The following is a 23,288-nucleotide window of genomic DNA, read 5'->3' as shown; positions in this document are numbered from 1 at the left end:
CAAGCAATAAATTATGTATTTGAGTATCGATTTCGGTTTTATGTATCGGAGGAAATCGATATTGTTTAGTGTGTATTGGCACTTCATTAACGGTTGGTATAAAGTGTTTAGCAGAATTAGTAGTTCCGAGTTTTTCATCAGGTAAATGAAATCTATCTGTATGTTCTGATATCAGCGAGATAATGTTATACCTTTCTTCAGCGTTCAGATGATCCAGTCGTAATAACTGAATAATGGAATGGAGGCGATTTTCTATATCGCTGTCTCCATCGAAGTTGTATTCAAGATTTTGACGATTTTCCTTTTTCCTTTCGAGAGTATCGTCGTACTCAGAATGAGATATTGAGCCTACTACTGTACGTCCTCGGGTAACAGCAGTATCCAGATTAGTCACTTCAAGCCCTTGGGTTTCAGTGCTACGAGATTCGTGATTCAATGTGTTTTCAAGATTCAGAGTTTCAAGATTCAGTGTTTCAAGATTCAGCGTTTCAAGATTATGACAATTTTCCTTTTCCATTTCGAGAGTATTGTCGCACTCATTTTTTAACGTAGAATTGCCTACTGTTTGTCCTTGGATCACAGTAGTGTCTGAGTCAATTACCGTGTGCCCATGGGTCTCGGCAAATTGATCAGCAGGAGGTTTTTCATGATTCAGCGTATTATTTTCAAGGTTTCGTGGATTCATTAGATTTAATGAATTATTTTCAAGATGCAGTGCTCCCATTTTGACATGATCAGTTATCATATCGAAATCTTCCAATTCTATAGAGGGTATCTCTATCTTATAATTATTTTCAGATGTGTTGATTATCGGTAAATAGGCTCTACCGTTAATATTAGTAACGATTGCTTCTCCATAATACAAGCCATTTGTCAGTGTCGTGCGGGGTATGAAGCCATATTGTTTTTCAGGATTAGTAATATTTACGTAAAATGGAGATACAGTGCGTCCGTCGATATGAATGTTCACAATTTCAGTGAAAGGTATCAGATTGTTATCGTAACTGAGACAATTATTTTTGAAGTCAATAGTTGCGGCATAATCCTTGAAAAATTTGTTTCCTAAAATGCCGTTTTGAGTAAATCCCACAGTGTCAGATATAACATGAAAAAGCGTTTTCTTCCCCATTAGCATTATAAATATAGAGCCTAAGGTTTCAACAGGGTTCGATAATATTCCTTGAAGAAGATGTACCTTATCGTCTTCCCATAGAGAGAGAGGGTTGATACAGCTTTGTTTAATGAGATTCATTCCAGAGCCAGAGTCGATCATAAATACACAAGATTTCTTTAATTGCGGAGATGAGAGGGTCACCATTGGAAAGTAATTAGTTTTACTTTTTGTATTCATTCGTGCGATGTATGTGGAGGGTTTGTCGGTTCCTTGAAGATAGTCAGATTCGCAGGGGGGCGCCCTGATTGGTCCGCATCCCGGCGGGCACCGCTTGTTTCCGGGACGTTCGATGCGTTTCCCGAATTAATTCGAGGCGCTGTCTGGCCTCCCTCAAGAGCACGTCGGTAAGCTAACTTACGACATTATTCATAAAGTTCATAAAGTGACCTGGGTTCTTGCAATAGAAACAAATTTTTCCAATAGGCGCATTCGGTCCTGATTGTCCTGGGATCAGTGGTTTTATAAAAGGTACTTGACGCGAATTAAATTGTTGATCCGTAACGGGGGCGGTAATATTTACTGGCCTTGGTTTATAAGGAATATCTGCACGAAGAGGGGTATTAGTTTTAGGATATTGAGCGCGCTTTCGCATGTTTTCGGCTTCCAAGGTTTTAGAGAGTTGAATCGCTGTAGTAATGGCATCTTCCAAAGTAAAATATTGTTCCAATTTCACTCGAATTAAAAGATCAGATGGAAGTCCGTTTACGAAACTGTCTCTTGCACTTAATTCAATCGAGTCTCTTATTGATTCATCTATAAATCCAGATTCAGTGGTCTCTCCATCGAGAATTGCAGTTCGTAATTCTTTAATTCTTTCAATATAATCGAAGAGGCTTTCGTTCGGTTTCATATAAATGTTGGCAAATTCACCGCGGTATTGGTCTGTAGATTTATTTGGACCGAAAATTTTTCTTAATCGTCGAGTTATTTCAAACACGGTTATATATTCAGAGCCTTCAACAGCAGCGTAGGCGTGTCCTTGCAATTTGTTCATTATTAATTGTACCAAATGATATTCTTGTTGTGGCGGAATTAATTTAAGTGCTCTCTCGCATATTTTGCAAAAATGAAATACTAACATTTTATGTCTATTGTATTAGTCCATCGGAATAGAATCGATGACATCTTTGAGACGAATGGGGGACGAGAAATCCATCGGCAAATTTTGATTCATTCGCGCGTGCTGATTTGATGGAGAAAATAATTGTTCGATATTTCTGTTAATCTCTCTTGGTGGACTCTTGTTTCCTGATACAATTGGTTTTGTATGGTCGTTTTGATTATTTCCTGAAATTTGGAGAGCAGAAATATTTCGGCTTAATAAATTCACTTGTTCCGGTAATCGCGCCAGTGAAGCTAAAGCTTGTTCTATTTGTTCCATTCTATCTCTCAAAGGTGATTCAATAGTATGTCTCCTCTGTTCGACTTCGCGTCGCATCTGTTCTAATTCTTCATGTCTCTGTCTCACTGCTTCGGCCTGTTCTTGAAGTAACTTTGTCTTTTCAGCTAATCGTTGATTTATAAATTCTTCGGCCGCAGTTATTCCTTTCGCTCCTCCTTCTATTTCATGGCCACCTTCCGACGGGGGGTTCGAAGAATGTAATCGCGTAATAGGCATCGTTGTATATCTCGTTATATATTTTCAAAATTTTCTTTCAATTTCACCTGTCATGCGCTCCCACCTGTCAAGCACTCTCAGTCTTAACCTTTCTTAATTTTTGTCATCCCACCGCTGCCACCAATTTTATTCCTTAACCCGGCTGTAACGTCTCGCGATAGTACGCCGCTGCCACTAATTTTATGTTTTATGTATCTATTGCTTTTTATGTTGCAGGTGGCGATGCACCTCGATGCTCGACCGTTACTTCCTACACGGATGTCGTGCCTCGGTGGACTCCGTTAGGTTCTTCTTATCTGAGTGTACCTCAGTCACGCAGAATAAGGGTGCTCTCAATTTTTGAGGCTACCTGCTGGGCCGGCAATACCTCGGGACTCGAGAGTTTAAGAAGGTAGAGGTGGTCCGTAAGTGCGAGAACGGAGGTGGGGATTGTATCAATAAACGTAATAAAATTAATAAAGTTGTAATTTACTCATATAATATTCCACTTCCTTGTATGCTGCTAGAGTATCAAAATCGTCATTTGTAGGTATGCTATCCGTCAGTAGACTGTCGGTAAATAATTTTTCTGCTACGCCTGCGATTGAATTATAAGGGCTAACGTCGGCGGAGGTACTACACGTCGGTTGTACGTTGATAGTTGAGTTCCCTTTATTCGCGATTAAAGTATTGTAATTTTCGTCAGTTACGCGGTCTGTCGTTTGATTGTCGGTATGCAATTTCTCTATTATGTCATCGATAATTAATAATTGTGGAGTCGTCAATGTGAGAAGGGCTTCTTGTAATTCGGATTCTAACGGATCGATTTGATTTCGATCTGATTTGTGTGTTGTACGTAAGTGATCAAGTCGTCGTAATTTATAATCGTTGGCGTTGTAGGATCAAGTTTTAGTTCAGTATAGAAATATATTTCAACGATGTTATTTTTAAGAGTTATCTGTTCGATTGTAGAATTTATAATTATTTCCGATTTAATAATATCGCGATGTTCCGATTTAATTGTTCGTTCTTTCCTTTCTTTGTCTTCGATGTCTCGTAAAATATCGTATACGTTTGCTTGAATGGGAATTTCTATCAATTCTGAAATTAATGCTTCGAAAGCTATTAATTGTTTCTGCGAAAGTTGACTCGATCTCCGATGTTTCTTTGCTACGCGGAGCTTACATCTTTGTAATTTATAGGTTTTCCGTTTCTTGTGGCGTCTAATCGTGTCGATAGTCCTTGCCATTTATTAATGCGTTAATATGTCAAACGGAAGAAAATGGTGTGTCACTTGGTTAAACAGACAATTATAATTGTGACTAACTTGGTACTCAGTTCCGTGGCGTTGATCTTACTTGCTGTGATTGTAAGAATTTTAATTATCATATATCGTGATCAAAATAAAAGGAATTTAATATGTAGGAAAAATGCGTCAATCGGTGTAGGCGCGCGTGCGTGCGTGCGTAATAAAAAATTAAAGTTAGATAATTTTGTCACTCGGTTTCTTGATGTAAAAATTCTATATTAACTTGTACGATTGGGTTATGTTCACCTTTGATTCTCATGTTCCAACTAATTTGCATTTATTCGTTAGTACTGGTTTTACAATAATAGATTTCGGACTTACAGATTTTTGTTTTGATTCCGCTGTGTTCGCTCGGTTTCCTTGAGTACGATGTTCCTGTTGATCGGTCGTTGACTGACTCGTTGCTTCTCTCCGATGATGATGATCCGTCGGCTGAAAGGAGAGGTTCCCGTTCTGACGTGTCTTCTGTTGAGTTCCTTGTATTCTCGAATTTTCGTAGCGGCTTTGTAAGTTGTTAACTGATAGATTGTATAATTCTTCCTTGCCAATTTCCCATAAATAATTTCGAGTTCCATAAATTTTATGTTAAACTTTGAAGTAGCGATTGGTTGATATAGTTGTAGTGGCAGTACGTCGGATAGATTTTAATGTTCAGCTTGAGTATGGCTTCTTGAATTCTCCCTTACGCACTTCTTGCGTTATTTTTCTATGTTCTCCTTTCGCATTGCTCGCGAAATTCTATGTTCTTATGTGTCGCTGATTTTTTCTAAGTTTTATTTCGCATTGCTCGCGAAATTCTATGTTCTTATTTCGTTGAATATGGCTTCTTTGTTCTTACCCCGACACTGCTGATTTTTCTTGGCGCACTGCTGACTTTTTCCATACTGTTCTGCGGTGCCATCGGGTGCCCTTTTTATAGGTGAAATAGGCGGGGCTAATGATGTGGGGCGTGTCAAGGTTTTTCTTTGTTCTTCGCAGTTCGACATTTGATTGGCGGTGATTTTCCTCTCTCGATGAGTTTCGAGTTGCATCAGTCGACTTTTCCCTGTGTTGAGCCATATGTGTGATTTCGTAGAACATCGCTAGACCTTCAGTACAGAGTGGAAATTTCCTTCGTCTCATCTCGGATGTTTGATCTTGCAGATGTTGATGAGTCATTGTATTAGCGGATGTCGATGTGTTCGATGATCTATTTTACGTTCCGATACGAAATATTTTATATCGTATTTCCTTATTTACAGACAGTTATTAACATTTTAACATTGTTTTGTTTGGATATTAACATTGTTCGTTTTCAGATTCACAACGACATATAAGTTTGATCTTGGAAAAGTTCTGTATTCCGCACTTAAAATTAATTATTGTTTATAAAATGTTAATATTTAACTTATTTTATCGGAATTTCATCGCATACAAGAAGGCGCAACACTACAAGTATATAGTCGTAAGTGTGTACAATAATTATTTATTATATGCGAGAAATTTGTATTTATATTAATAATTCGGAAGCATCGACAGTGTATCCTAATTAAGAATAAAAAGATATATAGTTCTGACTAATAATATATATTAATTTCCTTATCCTACCTCATGCTTTATAAAATATATATATAACAATAAATAATTATTTTTAATAATTTCATAAAAATATTCTTATCTTACTCGCCTTCACTCGTTGGTTAAGTATTTCAAGTCAGTCGGTCGCTTAAAGCTAGCGGCGAAGGGATCTATAGAGAGACATATATATATATATAGCATGTGTGAAAAAGGTGATTTTGTTTCAAGGGCTACAGGCTAAGGGTTAGCACTTTTTTTTTTTTTTTTTTTTTTTTTTGGAAGGAGGGAAAATCTTCGAAAGACCCCCCGCAGCCCGTACTGCGGGGGAGTGCGGGATTCCCCCACGGTTGATGTCCTGACCAATTGTCAGAACTCCGTGGGGACCTACCCGCTAAAAACCCTCCTTCATGAACTTAACCTAGCCTATTGAGGGGGGGAGCGGAAGACCTTAACAGGCATAACATCACTCCCACCTCAGCTGTGCTCAAAAGGGAGCTCTTTTCTCAATGGGGCTATCTTCTGACTAAATGGTCAGTATTATTCTCCCCCCTTATATAGGGGAAGGAATTGTTCCGTCCTATAAGGATAGGTCCCTTATATATAGTCTTGCGTCGTCTCTTAACGTCACAAGACCATGTTGTGTAAGGAGAGGGGTGGAGGGGGAAGGGGCCAATTCAATCTTGTTGATTGTTTAGCCTCTCCCTCTCCCTCTCCGCTTCCTCTTTTGCTCCCATTACCTTTGAGCAATAGATGACAAAAGCTCTCTATTTTTTAGCGTCCTTTACTGTTTCTTCTATTATTGCTGGTAGACTCAACCCTACTCCTCTGCCCAGCACCTCCCGGAACCCGTTTCTATCCTGTTCCCAGGCAGGACAGAGCTCCAGGGTGTGCTGGGCCGTGTCAATTCCACTGTTGCAGTGCTCACAGTTAGGAGAGGTGGCCCTTTTGATTTTATAAAGGTACTCCTTGAAGCACCCATGCCCCGACATCATTTGGGTGATGTGGAAGGTTGTGTACCCTTTCTTCATTCTATACCATTCTTCCAGATGTGGTACGATGGCTTGAGTTACTCGAATGCCGCTCTTATTGTGGGAGATGAGCACTCTCTTTTTCCATTCCTTGATCGCTTCGTTCTTAGCTTGTAAGCACAATCGTATCTTGGCAGAGTGCTCCAAAGGTATGCCCTCTCGATCCAAGTTTTTCGTCTGCCTATACACCTTCCCCAAAACAGAAGCTGTTAAATCCAGTGGGACGTTACGTGCCAGGATCATCGCGGCCACGAAGGAAATTGTCCTATAACCGCAACATATCCGAAGACATATCTTTTTTTGCAGTTTATAGATTTTTCTTTTTATGTGTACATTTTTATTTATATCCTCCTCCCACACTGGCGCTCCGTAAAGAAGCACCGAATGTATAGCATTGGAGTATAAAGAAACCTTCATGTAATGCTTCCTCTATCCACTTCACCTGTGTTTGCGCGTTTTGCACCAGGTGGCTCCTATCATACCAGGTCTTGGCCATGATCGCGGCCACTAATCGATCCATATTTACTTTATTTCTATTCCATCTAGGGAAACTACGTTTAGAATCTATGGCTTTTCTTCTTATTTGCTCCTTTGGACCCCTTAAATTGGGCATAATGCCCGAAAGAGCATTGAACGCTCGCTCCGCTCTATGGACAGCATGTTCAAAGTGCGGAGCAAACGTCCAGTTCCCATCTAGAATCATACCTAGATACTTCATGTTACTTTTAACCTGAATTACTTCTCCCTTTACTAATGTGTATATTTGTTTATTTTTTACAGATTTCGCAGGGAACGCCATCGCTTCCGTTTTGCTGGGGGCAACTCTTAGACCAAGCTTTTCGATCTCAAGGACGAGTGCCGCCGCTGCTACTTCCGCTCTTTGTGCTGCTTCTTCGATGGTGTACCCGCGCACCAGAAGGATTGTGTCATCAGCGTAACAAATTACAGTACTATTCCTTGGTAAGTTTTTAGACTGTAGTACTTCATTGTAACCTATGTTCCAGAGGGTGGGACCCAGGACTGATCCCTGTAGGACTCCTCGGGTGATTTCTTTCCTAGTGATCCCACCACTCTGGTCAATATAGGTTATCCACCTATTGTTTAAGTAATCTGTAATTATCTCGATCAGATAATCAGGGAAATTCATGTTTGTCATGGCCCGTATGATGGTTTTCCATGGCAGGGAATTAAAAGCGTTTGCTATGTCCAGTGCCACAGCCACCACAACTAGACCCAGTCTCGTCTGTTCCTGGACGTAGGATCTTAGCCTATTTATGGCATCGATCGTGGACCTTCTTTCTCTGAATCCAAACTGCTCATTAGAGAGGGCATTGCGACCTTTAAGGTGAGTATGGATTCTTTCTACAATTACCCTCTCTAGCAGTTTTCCGGCTTCATCTATCAGGCAGATAGGACGGTAGCAACTTGGGTCGTCCAATGGACCCTCCTTTTTCCTAAGTAGGACGAGACTCGCGACTTTCCACTTGTTTGGAAATTTACCTTCTTTCAAACAGGAGGTGAAACATTTTGCCCACTGAGGGAGCAAGTATTTCGCCGTACCCGTCATCACAATTCCTAGGATTCCTCCTGGACCAGGTGCCTTGTTATTCTGTGTTTTACTCATGGCCAATTTCACCTCGTATTCTTGTACGTCTTGTTCCGAACACCAAGTTTTATGTTCTTTTCTTGGTGTCTGTACTATTTCCCCTTTTGGAAATAGGGAATTTACTATTTTTTCCATCTTGTCTGGCGATAACGTAGATACTATTGGCATAGTCTGGGGTTTTAACTTTCTGGTCACTATTTGAAAAGGACGTCCCCAAGGATCTTGGTCGATTGTAGCCATTAAATCCTTCCACGCATTAGTTTTGGCCCTACGTATAGCAATCCGTAGTTTTTTTTGCATCTCTTTGTACTTTTTCATTATCGATTTTACTTTAGTACTGTTTTCTTCCGTGTCTTTTTTCCTTTCTCGAGTTATTTTCTTCTTAGTTTTATGCATTCGTTTCGTAGAGATGCAGTTTCCTCACACCACCAGTAGGTGTTATGTTGGTGGCATCTTTTGCTTCTCGGCATTGCCATCTCTGAGGCTTCATGTAATGCTTCCTCTATCCACTTCACCTGTGTTTGCGCGTTTTGCACCAGGTGGCTCCTATCATACCAGGTCTTGGCCATGATCGCGGCCACTAATCGATCCATATTTACTTTATTTCTATTCCATCTAGGGAAACTACGTTTAGAATCTATGGCTTTTCTTTTGATTGACGCCAGTGAGGATCCCAAAGTCATTCTAATGTACATGTGATCGGAGGCCGTAGGGTTCCTCAAATCAACATACCAATTATTAATTTTACTGTACATTGCTGAAGTTGCCCACGCCAGGTCCACTGTAGAGCTACCCTGAAATCTCACACACGTGGGTGTGGAATCTCTGTTTACCAGAGTGAGGCCTCTCCCAGCGGCCCACTCTGCCATAATTTCGCCTTTTTTGGAATGTTTATTATCCCACTGGAGAGACCTCGCATTGAAGTCTCCCAGTAGCAGGACTTGTTTATCTAGATTGGGGTCTAGCAACGCATCTACCGAATTAAGGAAGGCCCTGAATTTAACCCCACCCATTCTCGGCGAGCAGTAGCAGCCTATAACAATTGCATCACCCCATTCTACCGCAACCCAGTTGGCTGTTCTTGCAATAAAGGAGCAGGGGAAATTTTCCCCTATATCTCCTTCTCCCCATATGATGGCTACTTTAGGGAATTTACCAGTAGAGCCCCACCATCTGGGACTCTCTGGGATCCGGGAGGGTTCTGCTACAATGGCGAGACTCGTTTTCCACTCGCTCATGTTCTGAAGGAGAAGATCCTGAGCCCCGCCAGAGTGGTTCGCGTTAGTTTGTATAATTGTGAGGGCCATTATCTTGTTGTATTGTCCTCAACCTCCATATTTGTTTCCTCTCTCGTCCGTGGGACTGTCGAGTTCTTCTCGATTGGTCTCCATTTGTCGGGTGGACATGGTGGGCATTCAGGGCTGCCCACCTAAGGGTTAGCACTTAGGTCAAATCTTTTCACGTAGGCAACTTACATTTTACGTCTTCTGACGAAGGGAATTCAAATTGGGCCTTCATACAGGCTCTTTCATAAAGTTGTACTTTTACTGTAGTGCTATGAAATTATACTACAGCTTTAATTAGTCAAGTTTTCAATTAGAGTTAATTAGTGAGATATTATTGAAGAATAATAGGTGATCCCGTATTTAAAAGTGGTTCTCAAAGTTTGAAGTCTGTAGTTAAATTCACTTTTGAGTTATTTGCGGTTTTGTGTGAAATATGGATTTATAGATATAAGTGCAAAAATAATTTTAGATTCCGTTATACTTGTCGTAGGACGTTCGGGATTGGTTCTATCAGATCGACGTCGTGAATTTACATATTATAGTCCGTTTATAAAAATCAAAATATTGTTTATTATTATTTTCATACCAAAAAGGTGTTTATTTTATTTTTAAAATAATTGATTTAAATAATAATTGATTTTTTCTTGATTTTAATAACTAATTAAGATACAGTTTATTGACAAGATATTATTTTTAATCAAACTGCTCTAGTAAATCTTTTATTCAACAATTCAAATGTTCAGCTCTTGTGCTTGCATTCACAGGTACAGTCTGACCAAGTATGATTTTAAACTAGTGTAATCGCTTATTTCCCGTTTGTTATTTAATTATTTAAAAGTTTTACTAGTTTATTATTTTAGAATTAATTAATTATTAATTTGTTTCAGCAAATTTATACGGTTTATTAGGATCAAAATATCAAATTAAATTATTTCTTAGCAGACACTTGTCGACCGGCTTTAAGGTAGCTGTACCTCGCTGCCAGAGGGCGGCTAAGTAAGCCACTTGTTGCTTGCGTGCATGCAGATAGACAAGACTAAAGCGAGATTTATTTTCATCTTTTATTTCCTCGAAAACGGTAAGTTATTGAAATTTTTGACCTTTGCCATTATTATTATTATTTTTTATAGATTATTTTAACGCATAGTGGTTTTTCAAAAATGTCGATATCTCGCGAACGGGACGTCGTAGTGATGTATTATAAACACTAATAACCTTAATCCAGCTTGAATATTCGAATTATAGAGTTTTACTAAAAATTTTGAGTTTGCTATAAATCGGAAACGTTTAGAGATAACTGTTTTGAGTTCGGTCTGTAAAGTTCGCTTGAGTCGTGAGATTATTCTGGCAATAAAAAGTTTTAAAAAATTTAAAATTTAAAATTTTTGAGTTTTTGTAAATTTTAATAATTTGTTTTATTTTCAGATAAATTTAATCTAGAGGCATTACTAATCCGTTTTTGACTGATTTCAGATTATAAATACTATGGAGCGCCACATGGAACTAATTTTGATAGCGTCTGTCGGAGAGGAGAACTCTCGAAGGGTCCTTCTCTATGGGACCTACATCGATTTGGGGGACAGTGCTCGTGTGATTTTGCAGTTCACCGAGCCTGTCGAGACAGAGGACGGGCACCAATTGATGCAAGCGTTGGGAGTCCTAACTCGAGAAATAGAGGAGCAGTTTACTGAACCGGCGGAAGCATCAAAAGCGCTGAAATAAGGCCTCCAAACATCTGGGAGCGTGTAAGGGCCTTCCTCAGGGAGTTGCGCTCTATTTTTCGGTTTTAGAGAAAAAAAACTTTTTATATTGTATTTTATTTCTTTTGTGATATTTTTAATTTGTACCTTTATATTTTTATTATTATTATTTTTTATATATATATATATTTTTATATTTTTATATTAGTTTTATATTTTTCCATTTTATGATTTTTATTATTTTTGTTTATTTTATATTATGTGTTTAATTTTAAATTCTCTTAATTTTATATTGTATAATAATTTTTAGAATATATATATTATTGTTCAAACAAATTAGTTTAATCACCTTTCTCCAATAATATTAATTTTGCGTTAGTTTTTAAGCGCGTTGAAATCAAAATTTAAGTAGTCGCGATATTATTGAAGATCGTAAATTGTAATTACCTGCGTTGTACAATTTATATGAACACATAATGGTGGTCGCAGTATAGAATTTTGTCGATGATTCGAATTGCTTCTTATACATTAAGGCTAGAAATCTGTTATTAGAATTTTATAATTTTTCTCAATGTATTCTAATAGGTCTGTTTTACCGGCCTATGTTCCATAGTCGATAGCTATGTCTTTACTTTCCCATTATAGTATTATAATTTAAATATGACTTTAAAGCGACTAGATTCATATTTAATGTATGAATATATTTATAAATTTCTGTCCTTATTGTATTTATTATAAAGAAAATAAATTTATTAAACGAATAAAGTAAGGTTAGAGATCCGAGAATAAATTATATAGCTTTGAATCTACTAATTAGTAACTAAAAATTTAACATTTACAATCCATTGGTGAAACCTTTTGTTTCATGATTGCATTATTATTTAAAGATAATTAAGTTCATTTATTCCGGGACATCCACCTTAAATATTATAATCTTAAATTACTAGATTATATTTGGTCATGCAATTTAATAATTGAGGATATATCTCTACTGACAACTAATTGATTATTTTATTTTTCAGAAATTTTACGGGACGTTACACCTCCCTCTTATTTTAGAACGAATTCCGATGCGATCGGAGGAATTTGTTCCATATTATCAAGACGGTCGCATAAGTCTTTATAAGAGTAAGTAGCGCTGTTTTTAATTATTGCTGACTCGATGTCACATGAATGAGTTCGAAAAGTAGTAGGAGTAATTTGAATTACCGGTGGTTGTCCTGGCAAGGGCGGTGCATTTGCGATTCTCTCGGGTGATGTTTCTGTGGCTTTGTTTGACTTCTTTTTCGTCTCTACAGGTCCTCTGGCGAGATGAAGTAAAAGATGAGTGAGTGAGCTCCATAATGCTCCCAACAAATGCATGCTGCATCCATAGACCGTGTGGAGGGCGTATCCGTGAATGGCGGTGTCGATTACAAGCTTCACAATTCGGGCTATCAGGAAAATACCAAAGATTCCGGCTGTTGCGGAGCCAAAGGTCAGGAATCCGTTCCATATTCTGGAAGCAGTATTGTCAACAATTTTATTTAAAGATGCTTCGTCCAGTAGATTGTACATAGAGACGGCTTCGGAGTTGAACAAATGACCCGTGAGTCCCCTGGCGACGGAATTAAGTAAAGCTGGCCTTTCAGCAGGGAACATGATATGTTCACGCAATCGTTCAATATCCTTTTCAGAGTAGATTCCACTGACGGCTAATGGTCCAGGTGTCAAATATTTCCAGGATAATGTGGTCATAGGTTGCAATTGTTGAGGCGGAAGTTGCCTTATTTGCGGTTCTGGTGTGAACTGTACCCAAGTGTCTTTGATACGATATAACGTAGGAAGTTCGTAGCTACAATCGCGTTGATTTCCGTATTTGGTAAGTACATGCGATTTAGGCGTTAAAAAGAATGATTGATTATGCACCATTATAAGTAATTCGACGTAACATTCTTCTGTTTTTCTTACAGTGACGTCCACTGGTATGCATTTGATAACAATGATAGCTTCTCCAGCTGTAACAGCCATGTAGCCTGGTCCTTTCATGAGACGGTACGCGAATTCGTCAAGTTGTAAGGTAGCAAAAGATAACGTATTTGTGATTACTTGTCTCTCTAATTCGCATTTTTGTTGCATAACGTTGTGATATAGCAATGTCATCTGGTGGCGTATGTTTTTCAACATATACAAATTTAGAATTCATGTATGCAAAGATGTCTAAGTTGTCCATTGGAATCTGGCCTCGATTTGGAAGTGTGTCTCCCTTTTTAGTTTCCAGTATAAATAATTTTGGATGTTCGGTGCGATATAAGGTATATCTCTTTAATACATACAAGGTATAGCTCTTTCCAACATCCGATGCTGCGCACTCGTCGCGTAATAACAAGGATGAGAAAGAGTCTGGTAAAAAATGAAATTTGTACAACAACCGTACACGATCCGTGTGAAAAACATGGATGATAAGACGCAAGGGGTTTGTGAGAAGGCGTGCAGACACGGTAAAATGCTGCCAAACACGATACGCGGTATCATTTGCGGTCCCTCGAATTGCGGTAAAACCAATGTAATGATTAGTCTGCTGGAAAGTCCGAACGGTGTACGTTTCGAAAACGTGTATGTGTACTCGAAATTGTTGAATCAACCAAAGTATCGATATCTCGAAAGATTGCTTGGATCGATCGATGAAATTGGCTACTTTACATTCTGAGACAACAACACAATTGTACCGCACAGCGAGGCATTACCGAATTCCGTATTCGTCTTTGACGATATAGCGTGCGACAAGCAGAATGCGATACGCGAGTATTTTGCTATGGGTCGACATTCGAAAGTCGATTGTTTCTATCTGTGCCAAACATATGCAAAAATACCGAAACATCTCGTGCGTGACAACGCGAATTTATTCGTAATATTCAAGCAGGATGGAACAAACCTTAAGCATGTCTACAACGATCATGTGAATACGAACCAGACGTATGAAGATTTTTGTACATTGTGTCACGCATGTTGGCAGCACAAGTACGGATTTTTAGTGATAGACAAGGATAGTACGATTAATGATAGACGATACAGACGTGGTTTTAACGAGTTTGCGATACCGCGGAATGGTTAGTTGTTCTCGAGACGTTGACGATGACGCTCGACACGAAAGATATCGACGAGAGGGAGAAGATCGCGAAGGAAATTGCTCGTACGAGCGATTCGCAAGAAGCATTGGACGTTGAAGATGGGTAGAGTGGAGCAAGAGGTGCAATTGGAGAAACGGTTGAAACCGATCGTAGAACCGTTGAAACAAATCGTTGAGAATACCGGAGACGATGATCCTATCAAAGAGCCGTCTACACCGGAGTTGAAGAAGAAGAAGAATCGAAAGCGATGGAGCACAGTGCAGCACAGCACCGTGTCAATGGGTAAACGAAAAAAGCCGGATATCTCGCTCCAACCGCAAAAATTAGCGTTCGAAAGCCCGATGAGGTCGAATGAAACCGACAGCGCGGATCCGTCTCTCGTGACATCCTTGCGAGAGACGATGCAAACGTTCGAAAACCAGGAAGCTCTGTATGGTCAAATGGGTCCGCTGGGCCAAGAGTATCGGGGAGCTTTTGAGCGATGACAAGAAGAGAGGGATCGACAACGTGTACGGCGTATACTTCAACGATGCGGGAACGTTTCTCGGAGACAAGGCCTTCGACATTGATAGAGACGACAATTTGATTATGGACGGTGTGAAATTCGCGGGCACGCCCGGTCTGTTTGAACTAATATTTAAAAGACTTCCCGACGATACGCTGTGTACGGAGGATGACAAACAAAAGTACAAGAGCATACTACTCGTTACTAACGCTTACAGACGCGGTCATAACGCGCATTTATCTATTTTGGGAAACAAAGGATACAAATACAAACATATCATCACACCTCTGATATCTAAGAAAGGTGGAGGTGTTGCACATCTCGACAAGAGAGGTGCGGGTCGCACGTCACCCAAGTGTAACATACCACAGACCATGACTGTGACCAACAACGCGGTCGATTACGTGCACTGGGATGATCCGAACAAATTGGTGGATCGCCTTCGATTGCTGGACGTCTCCTGTCGGCGGAAAACAACGCGCACGACAACGAGTTTCTCTCGATTATCGAGGAACTGCGCGAAGCTGGTCTGATTATAAATTGATTATAAATTGATCGTCGTTGTCACCGCTGTAACCAGTATTGCTCGTGCGATGCAGGAATGTCTATCAACAAATTTGGACTACAGCTAGGAGGAAGCGACAGGGTGACGAGACGTGGATCGTGGAGCGGCGGAGTCTCGAAGAATTACGTGCGCGAGAATTGTCTCTGCAAGGATGGTGAGGTTTTCAACGCCAAGTCACGCGTAATCAGACATCTCGCCGACCCTGAAGCGGACACCGACGCCGTCAACAAGCTGCATCTGGATCATCACTTCCAGCTTATGAGCGATCGTGCGAATCGAGATCGTATGCTCCATGAAAATTTTAAGCGAAAAGTACTTTTGCGACTCGAAGATTCGGAGAATACCGAGCGGACCTGGAAGAGGGACCACGACGATTACATCGAGACCAGATAAGTGACGTTGGAACGACAGATTCACGATCTGAGAGGTCTCCTCGACGGGAGTGTAGCGCGACTCGATGGAAAACTCGTCGATCGCGAGCGAGAGACGCAGAGTCTTGTCGAGCGAGTGATTCTCAATCTTCGTACAGCTATGAGAAAAAATTTCATCGAATACTACGATGAGGCGACGAGGAAGCAAAACGAATTGCAATGAGCAAGAAGGAAATGGTGAGCCTGGAGAGGAGATCGCTCGTGGACGAGCTCCACGCACCGGCGAAAAGAAACTTTACGCGTAGGCCAGTCGTCGTGAAAGGATACGATGATTTGTGGCAGGCTGACATTGTCGAGATGAGGCCATACTCGCGATCCAACGGCGGCTACAACTACATTCTAACCGTTATCGATGTATTGAGCAAGTACGCGTGGGCCATGCCCTTAAAGACCAAAGGTGGAATTGAAACGTCCAAAGCATTTTCCGCGATATTTAGGGAGAGAATTCCGAAAAATTTGCAGACCGACCATGGAAAAGAATTTTACAACAGAGATTTCCAAAATCTTGTCAAGAAATACGGCATCAATCATTATTCGACATACTCAGTCATGAAGGCTTCGGTGGTGGAACGATTTAATCGCACGTTAAAGAACGAAATGTGTTTTTTACGCTCACGGGATCGTACAAGTGGATCGACGATTTACCGCGATTGGTCTCGGAATACAACGGTCGTAAACATCGTACGATCGGTATGCGTCCGATCGATGTCACTCCCGAGATCGCAAAGAGACTCTTGAGCACCGTGTACAGTAATATAAAAATTGCCGCGCCGGCGAAATTCAGGGTGGGTGTTTCGACAAAATAACGTAATAAAATTATAGTTAATAATATTCTTGGTTAAATTTTCTTAAATTTATCGAGAACGGTCGTTGTGAAAAGTCGAATCACTAGCAAGCATTATTTGTAAATGTTATCGCGCTAAATTCAATAAACACCGTTCTCCACGTACTTATTTGCGCGCTTTTTTTGTTGTTTTCGCGCCGACTTCGAGTTCGCATTACAAAGGACTCATATGTTCGCTATATTTATATGTATACTCTCGCTTGATCTGTACTTGAGATATCATAAATCTATCGAAACTGTTCCCCCTCCTTATATCTGTTTTGTCAAAATTCACGGCTTGCCGTCTGCAGACGGAAGCAGTCGTCTCTCAGCGTTCGAACGAAATAAATCGATTTACACGACAAGTTCTCCTCTAATCACCTTCCTATCTCGGGATATTTCGACGTCGCCAGTGCCGGAATTTCGCGTATCTCTCTCAACAGTGGGTGATCCGGTGCGCGTGAGCAAATTCAAAACTGTATTCGAGAAAGGATACACGCCGAATTGGTCGACGGAGGTGTTTAAGATCGCCACGGTGCAACGTACCAATCCTGTGACGTATCTGATTAAAGATTATCGCGGAGATTCGGTCACGGGAGGCTTTTACGAGTACGAATTGCTCAAGACCGCTCAATCCGACGTTTATCTCGTGGAGGTGTGGCGCCGAAAGGACGATAAGGTGTTTGTAAAGTGGTTGGAATTCGACAATTCGCATAATTCTTGGATAAATAAAGACGATGTATTGTAATAAACTATGTATATTTTACATTGCATTATAATAAACTATTATACATTTATATACAATGATGTTCTTTATTACTACATGTTACTATATATACATTTAAAACTAATAATGACAATAATACATAAAATAATAAACTATATAAATCACTATGCATTATTTACAATTGTATTTTATAATGTCCCCACGGTAGAGTATCGGTGGAATCGGATACGACGTGCCGCTTATCATCGTACGGACTGAGCGCGAAGTAGTTATACTATGGGGGTTCTAACCCATGGGGCAATGAGGGGGTGCGCGGGTGAAGAGGGGAAGAGGGGTATCGGATAACAGTGGAAGGGGTAATGACGTCTTCGTTTTTGGAGGAGAGGGGGTAAATGTGGAGTGGTAGGGGTATCAGATTACAATAATTCCCGGAAGATAAGGATTGTTAATACAAATCGCGAGATAAGGATTCCCGGAAAAGATAAGGATTGTTTATTGGAAAGAGAACTGTTTATTGGTGCAGGTTTTTTTTTCTACGCATCAAAGTAGAGCGCCATGTTGTCGGAATCATTATGTTTATAGTATGTAGGTTTGTGCAGGTTTACGGATTGCGTCATCGCTGTATTTTAGAACAAAGAGGCAGCATTTGAGCGCCGTTTCTTAGAGGGTGTGATAATGATTGTTAATACAAATTGTAGACATCGCCATGTTGCTAGATGCGTCATCGTGTTTGGAGGAGAGGAGGTAATTTTGGAATGGTGGGGAGTATCAGATCACAATAATTCTCGGAAGAGATAAGATAAGGATTGTTAATGCAAATATGAACCATCGATAGTTTTATTCAATGTCGTGTGCAACAAGCGGGTATATAAGGCCCGCGAAGAACGAGTGGTATAACAGTCGAAATGTTCATCGCACTCTCGGATGAACGCGATATTCTCAATTTAACAGCAGCGGAGTTAGAATTTGTGCCAAAGGTGATTTTATTAAGCAAGTTTGCTCGGTTCGTGGACCAAGTGTGGGAGAAACTTCCGGAACACGTAAGAGTGGACCCGGAAGTGCAGGGTTACCGTCGGTGCAAGAAACATCACAATCAACCGTGGCAGCGCGACCACATCGACGGACCCGCGCCATACGTTAAAGATTGCACTCTGTGCGAATTAGGTGAGAAAAATATCTCTAAAAATAGAAAGTGAGAAATATTCAGCGAGTAGATATTTAGGTGTATTGTAAAATGTTTCAGGATCACCACGATGCGACAACCGAGGAGTCTCGTCGAACTCGCCAGGAAGGTCATAAACCAGAACGTCGCAAGCAGATACCTATTGAGCGATCTACCGCTTCCGGAGAAGTATATTCGACAATTGTATCAGACGTATGGTCGGGATCGCTTCGAAAAATTGTTATCAAAATGTAAGACGCAAGTCGAGTACTTAGGCATCGTACAGTTGATGTGTTGTGTCGATGCCGACGAAATGTCGGAAATGTTTGTATGCGAATATTGAAATAAAAAATTTTTATATTTAAAATGTAAGTTTTTTTTTTATTATCATCCCGCTGTAGTAATATAAGAGAACGCGTCGATTGTACCGACTTATCGCGAGTCAAGTTACACCGTTGTAGCAGACCATTTAAATAAACAATTTCAAAAGTTTTATTAAAATAAACTTATTCATATTAAATAAAAATAATTTAAATTATTATTCCTGTGCCTCATCTTATTCACTGACCTATCCTACCGCGAGATAAGCGACAGATCATATGTCACGAGGATCGTATAACTGAGGTGGAATAAAAGTCGTACGATATAAATCATTTTTTTCTTTTATTTACGACGAATGATATAGAGTGAAATAATTAAGTTATACATTTATTCTAAACACCAATAATATACTTCAAGTTTTCTTTTTAATACGAATTATCCGCGGTAAAATATAAATTTAATAGGAACTCTAATCTAAGCTTAATATGTAATTTAAGGATGGGAGGTGAAAGGAGAAAAAATCGCAATAAGATTAATATTAGCAAATTTTATTCATAATTTTGTAAAAGACGTTACATAGATGAAAAAAAAATTGTTTCAACTGAGCCTCTAACGCCTTTCACGATTACGAGGGGAAATGGAGGGAGGCGCTTGAGTCGTCCTTGGACGAGGCTCAACCACAGCTATCGGCTTGTGGTACACTCCGCAATCTTTACACTTCTCGTATTCGGAAGTTTTTCTATTCTGATCACGCTCCATTTTCTATACTTTTTTCTCCACTGCGTGCACACTTTGAACTGATAAATTTCTCTCTTCCGCACACCTTATATACAGCTCGACGCAAAAACGTCAATTTTGCTGTAGTAATAAACGTTAAAAGACGTTTGATAGATGTTAAAAGTGGTTTAAGTAATGTTGAAAAGATGTACCAAAGATGTTAAAAGTTGTACGAAAGACGTTCAACAATACGTTAAAAGATGTACGATAGACGTTCGATAGAGGTTCAAAGACGTACGATAGACGTTGAATAAATGGAAATATGTTACGCTGGCCTATCGCCTATCGTCCTAGCGAAACCTTAGATCCACGATTACTGTTCCTCGAAAAGGAAATGCTACTGTCGAGCGAGTTATCTCGTCTTCGACATATTATTGTAAACTATAGTGGATATCGATACGAATGTTAGTTAGCGACGAATAGCTTAGCACCTATCGTCCTAGCGAAACCTTAGATCCACGATTACTGTTCCTCGAAAAGGAAATGCTACTGTCGAGCGAGTTATCTCGTCGTCGACATATTATTGTAAACTATAGTGGATATCGATACGAATGTTAGCTATCTGTGAACATAATTAGATTATAATAAGATTTAGCGGCATCTTTAATGTAAAGGTATATAAGCCGGGATTAACTATTGCATCGACGTATTAACTTCTCAAGGCTCGAGTGGAACGTAGGAAATCATCCGGGAGCTGGTTATTCGTTTTAAAAATGTCTAGTTTGCGGAAAATTATTGATTCGTGTTTGCGATTGGCGTGTAACTTAAACGGGCTATGCATCGATAATTATTTATCATCGTTATCCGACAACGACGATAATAATTATGCGGTATTCGCAAAGTTTGCGGGTGCGTGCCCTAGTGCGGTGCTCGCGGTTTTATTCCGTTTGGGACATTTTCCGATTTATCTGCAGCTCTTGATTATTGCTGGCGAAATAATCGAGACAAGGCGAGCGTTCAACGACAACGAGGAAGAGGATGTGGGAGGCTATATCATCAGGCTGTCGAATTGCTATCATGGTGCGGTAAAAAATGGTAAGTTTCTATTTTTTGTATTATGAATATTAAAACAAAGTTTTAAAAAATTAAAATCATTTTTTTTTTTTTAGGAACGCTACAACATTCAACACCTAAAAAACCATGGTGGTGGAGGGTGTGGTGCGTGGTACGCGTCAAAACCGTGACGAGCGAGCTACTCGACGTCTCGGGGTAAGACGTCGAGCAGATACCTCGCCTGAGGCCGGACCCTCGTGTAAGTCGCTGTATACATTATTTATATGAAATAACAAGCATCGATTTTATATTAGGAAATTTTACAAAAAAAAAAAATTTAATGTTTCAGCTGGCGCTCGAATTGTTCTAACGCCTGAGCTCGTCGATCTCGCGAGCGACAAAGCCGGACCCTCGTGTAAGTCGCTGCATACATTATTTATATGAAATAAAATAACAGCATCGATTTTATATTAGGAAATTTTACAAAAAAAAATTTAATGTTTCAGCTCGCGCTCGAATTGTTCTAACGCCTGAGCTCGTCGATCTCGCGAGCGACGAATCGACGAGCTCACTTCGCGAGGAGGAAGAGCAGGAAGAAGAATTACAGACTGAGGAAGAGGAATTACAGACTGAGGAAGAGGAGAGGTATTATGAAGGAGGGGATGAGGAAGGCTACGCGCAAGACGGATGGGGAATGGGTGACAGAGGTAAGAAAGATTGAAAATTTTTACAGTTATTTTTATGCTCGAATTTTATTTTTTTTTTTTTAAACACTAAAATTTTCACAGGATACAGCCCCCCTGTGATTTCTTACTCTCCCGATTACAATTATCCAACGGGGGAGTAAAATAAAAAAAAGAAAATCGAGAGGTGAGTTGATTTAACACTACAAATTTTTCGATTTTATATTTTCATACTCAAATTTTTAATTAATTCATTAATTTTTAATTTTGACTTTTTGCAGTTCAAACAGGTGGTGGTGGAGAAGAAGAGTCGGAGGAAAACTTGGTCGGGCGAGGTTCCTGCGGCGCGCTTTCGAAGTCGTCGGTTTCGCCAGTCGATTCCTCGCGAGGAAAGAACGGTGGAGGAGGAAACGAGGCAAGCGGAGGGATATCGATGCGGCGGCGGCGGAAAGGCGTCGGAAGAACATTTTTATGCAATTGAAAAAATTCTGTTCGCTCAAATGTACATATATTTTTTTTTTTTAGTTTTTTTTTAATAAATATTATTCATATTAAATAAATTAATTTTTTATTTTTTTTTTTTACCAGACTCTTTCCCCATCCTATTCAACGTCCTATTTTACTGCGAGATAAGCGACAGATCATATGTCATGAGGATCGTATAACTGAGGTGAAATAAAAGTCATACGATATAAATCATTTTATTAATATAAATCATTTTATTAATATAACTCATTGTTGTTTTACACGTTTGTTACGCTCAAACCACCACTTGTACAATTTGCAAACATTCCGCATAGCGCAATGTCTCGTGTGATACCCACAACGCAAGGTTCCGATTACATCCAAGTTCGTCAGGCGTGCGATATCTTCGTAATCCGCATCTATTGTTTCAATCTCTACATCATCTTCCAAAATCTCGCACAACTACTTTTTCTTCTCGAGTCCTTTCACGTATATCAGAGACGGTTCCGTACCAATGGCATTGTTGATAAGACTTTTCATTTGACTGTACGAGACGTGTCCATCTTCCCATCGGAAGCCGTGGTGGTGTATCCGTAACCAACACGCCAGCGATTTTTCCGATTTCGTCAACAGATACCACGGTACGTGTTCACGAAATACGTAATGAGATAGCGTTTCGTCATCTCGAAGTACCGCTACCTCTTTCACGATAAAAATGTTGTTGAACGCGTAACCTTGCAAGTCGACGAAAATTGGTACGTTCGACATCGTCGTCGACCGTCGGAAAACTGACGTTCCCATTCGCACACGTCTAATTTATAACTTTTCACACGAGTCTGCGCACAATGTTGTTCAGCGGATTATATTCGACCATTCGATCGTGTATAATGAGACAATAGGCGGTGGTGTTGGCCGGTATATTTTCCTTACAATCAAATTCTATTCGCACGTCAACGGTGGCGCTCTTGACAGAGTCGTTTTGTCGCGAACAATCTATGACTACGAACGAACCGGCTTTCGAGAATTCATCGATGTTCAAATACGTATCGTCCTGTCCATAATAGGCTTTGCGGAAACGCGCATACATATTGTACAGTATAGCGTATCGACTCTTGTCGAAATCCAAATTCATGTCGTCGTACGGATAAAAATCTGAATTCAGATGCAGTCTCACATTGGTGAGTTTACAAGCGTCAAATTGCGTAGCGTTTTCAGACAGTACGTTTTTTCGACCGGTTTGGAGAGCAAAGATTACGTATCGCGGTTTTTCCAATTTCGTCGCAGCTTTGACCGCCCAGGAATGCTTAGTTGTATTCTGCAGCAGAGGAAACTCGTACAGATCCCACGAACGGAAGCACACGCTCAGATATCTTCCGCTTTCCAAAGTTCGAAGAAGAGACAGCTTGTTGACTTCGCTCAGAGATACATGCGACATTCGCCACTGTATCTTGAGTAGTTCGATCGTTGGA

General features: G+C 40.0%; 2 protein-coding genes across 2 annotated transcripts; one reads left to right on the top strand and one right to left on the bottom strand.

The window, feature by feature from the left end:
- Positions 1 to 11,707: 11,707 nt before the first annotated feature.
- LOC137001451 (uncharacterized) lies at positions 11,708 to 13,962 on the bottom strand. The gene has a single exon (XM_067360328.1). It carries the CDS (start codon positions 13,421 to 13,423, stop codon positions 12,308 to 12,310), a length of 1,116 nt encoding a protein of 371 aa, XP_067216429.1. The 5' UTR covers positions 13,424 to 13,962; the 3' UTR covers positions 11,708 to 12,307.
- Positions 13,963 to 16,027: 2,065 nt separating this feature from the next.
- LOC137001646 (uncharacterized) lies at positions 16,028 to 17,439 on the top strand. The gene is made up of 2 exons (XM_067360758.1): positions 16,028 to 16,265; positions 17,135 to 17,439. The coding sequence occupies exons 1-2, from the start codon at positions 16,028 to 16,030 to the stop codon at positions 17,437 to 17,439; spliced, it is 543 nt and encodes a 180-aa protein (XP_067216859.1).
- Positions 17,440 to 23,288: the final 5,849 nt, after the last annotated feature.

This window comes from Linepithema humile, chromosome 8, assembly GCF_040581485.1.
Source record: "Linepithema humile isolate Giens D197 chromosome 8, Lhum_UNIL_v1.0, whole genome shotgun sequence".
Lineage (NCBI taxonomy): Eukaryota > Metazoa > Arthropoda > Insecta > Hymenoptera > Formicidae > Linepithema > Linepithema humile.
The sequence above is the reverse complement of the archived record's forward strand: the minus strand, read 5'-3'. Positions and strand labels throughout refer to the sequence as shown.

Excerpts from the sequence above, each read along its gene's own strand:
- LOC137001451 (XM_067360328.1), bottom strand. The coding sequence starts at position 13,423 with ATGTTGAAAAACATACGCCACCAGATGACATTGCTATATCACAACGTT.
- LOC137001646 (XM_067360758.1), top strand. The coding sequence starts at position 16,028 with ATGAGCAAGAAGGAAATGGTGAGCCTGGAGAGGAGATCGCTCGTGGAC. Across the intron at positions 16,266-17,134 it reads CATGCCCTTAAAGACCAAAG|TGGGTGATCCGGTGCGCGTG; the intron begins GTGGAATTGAAA and ends CTCTCTCAACAG.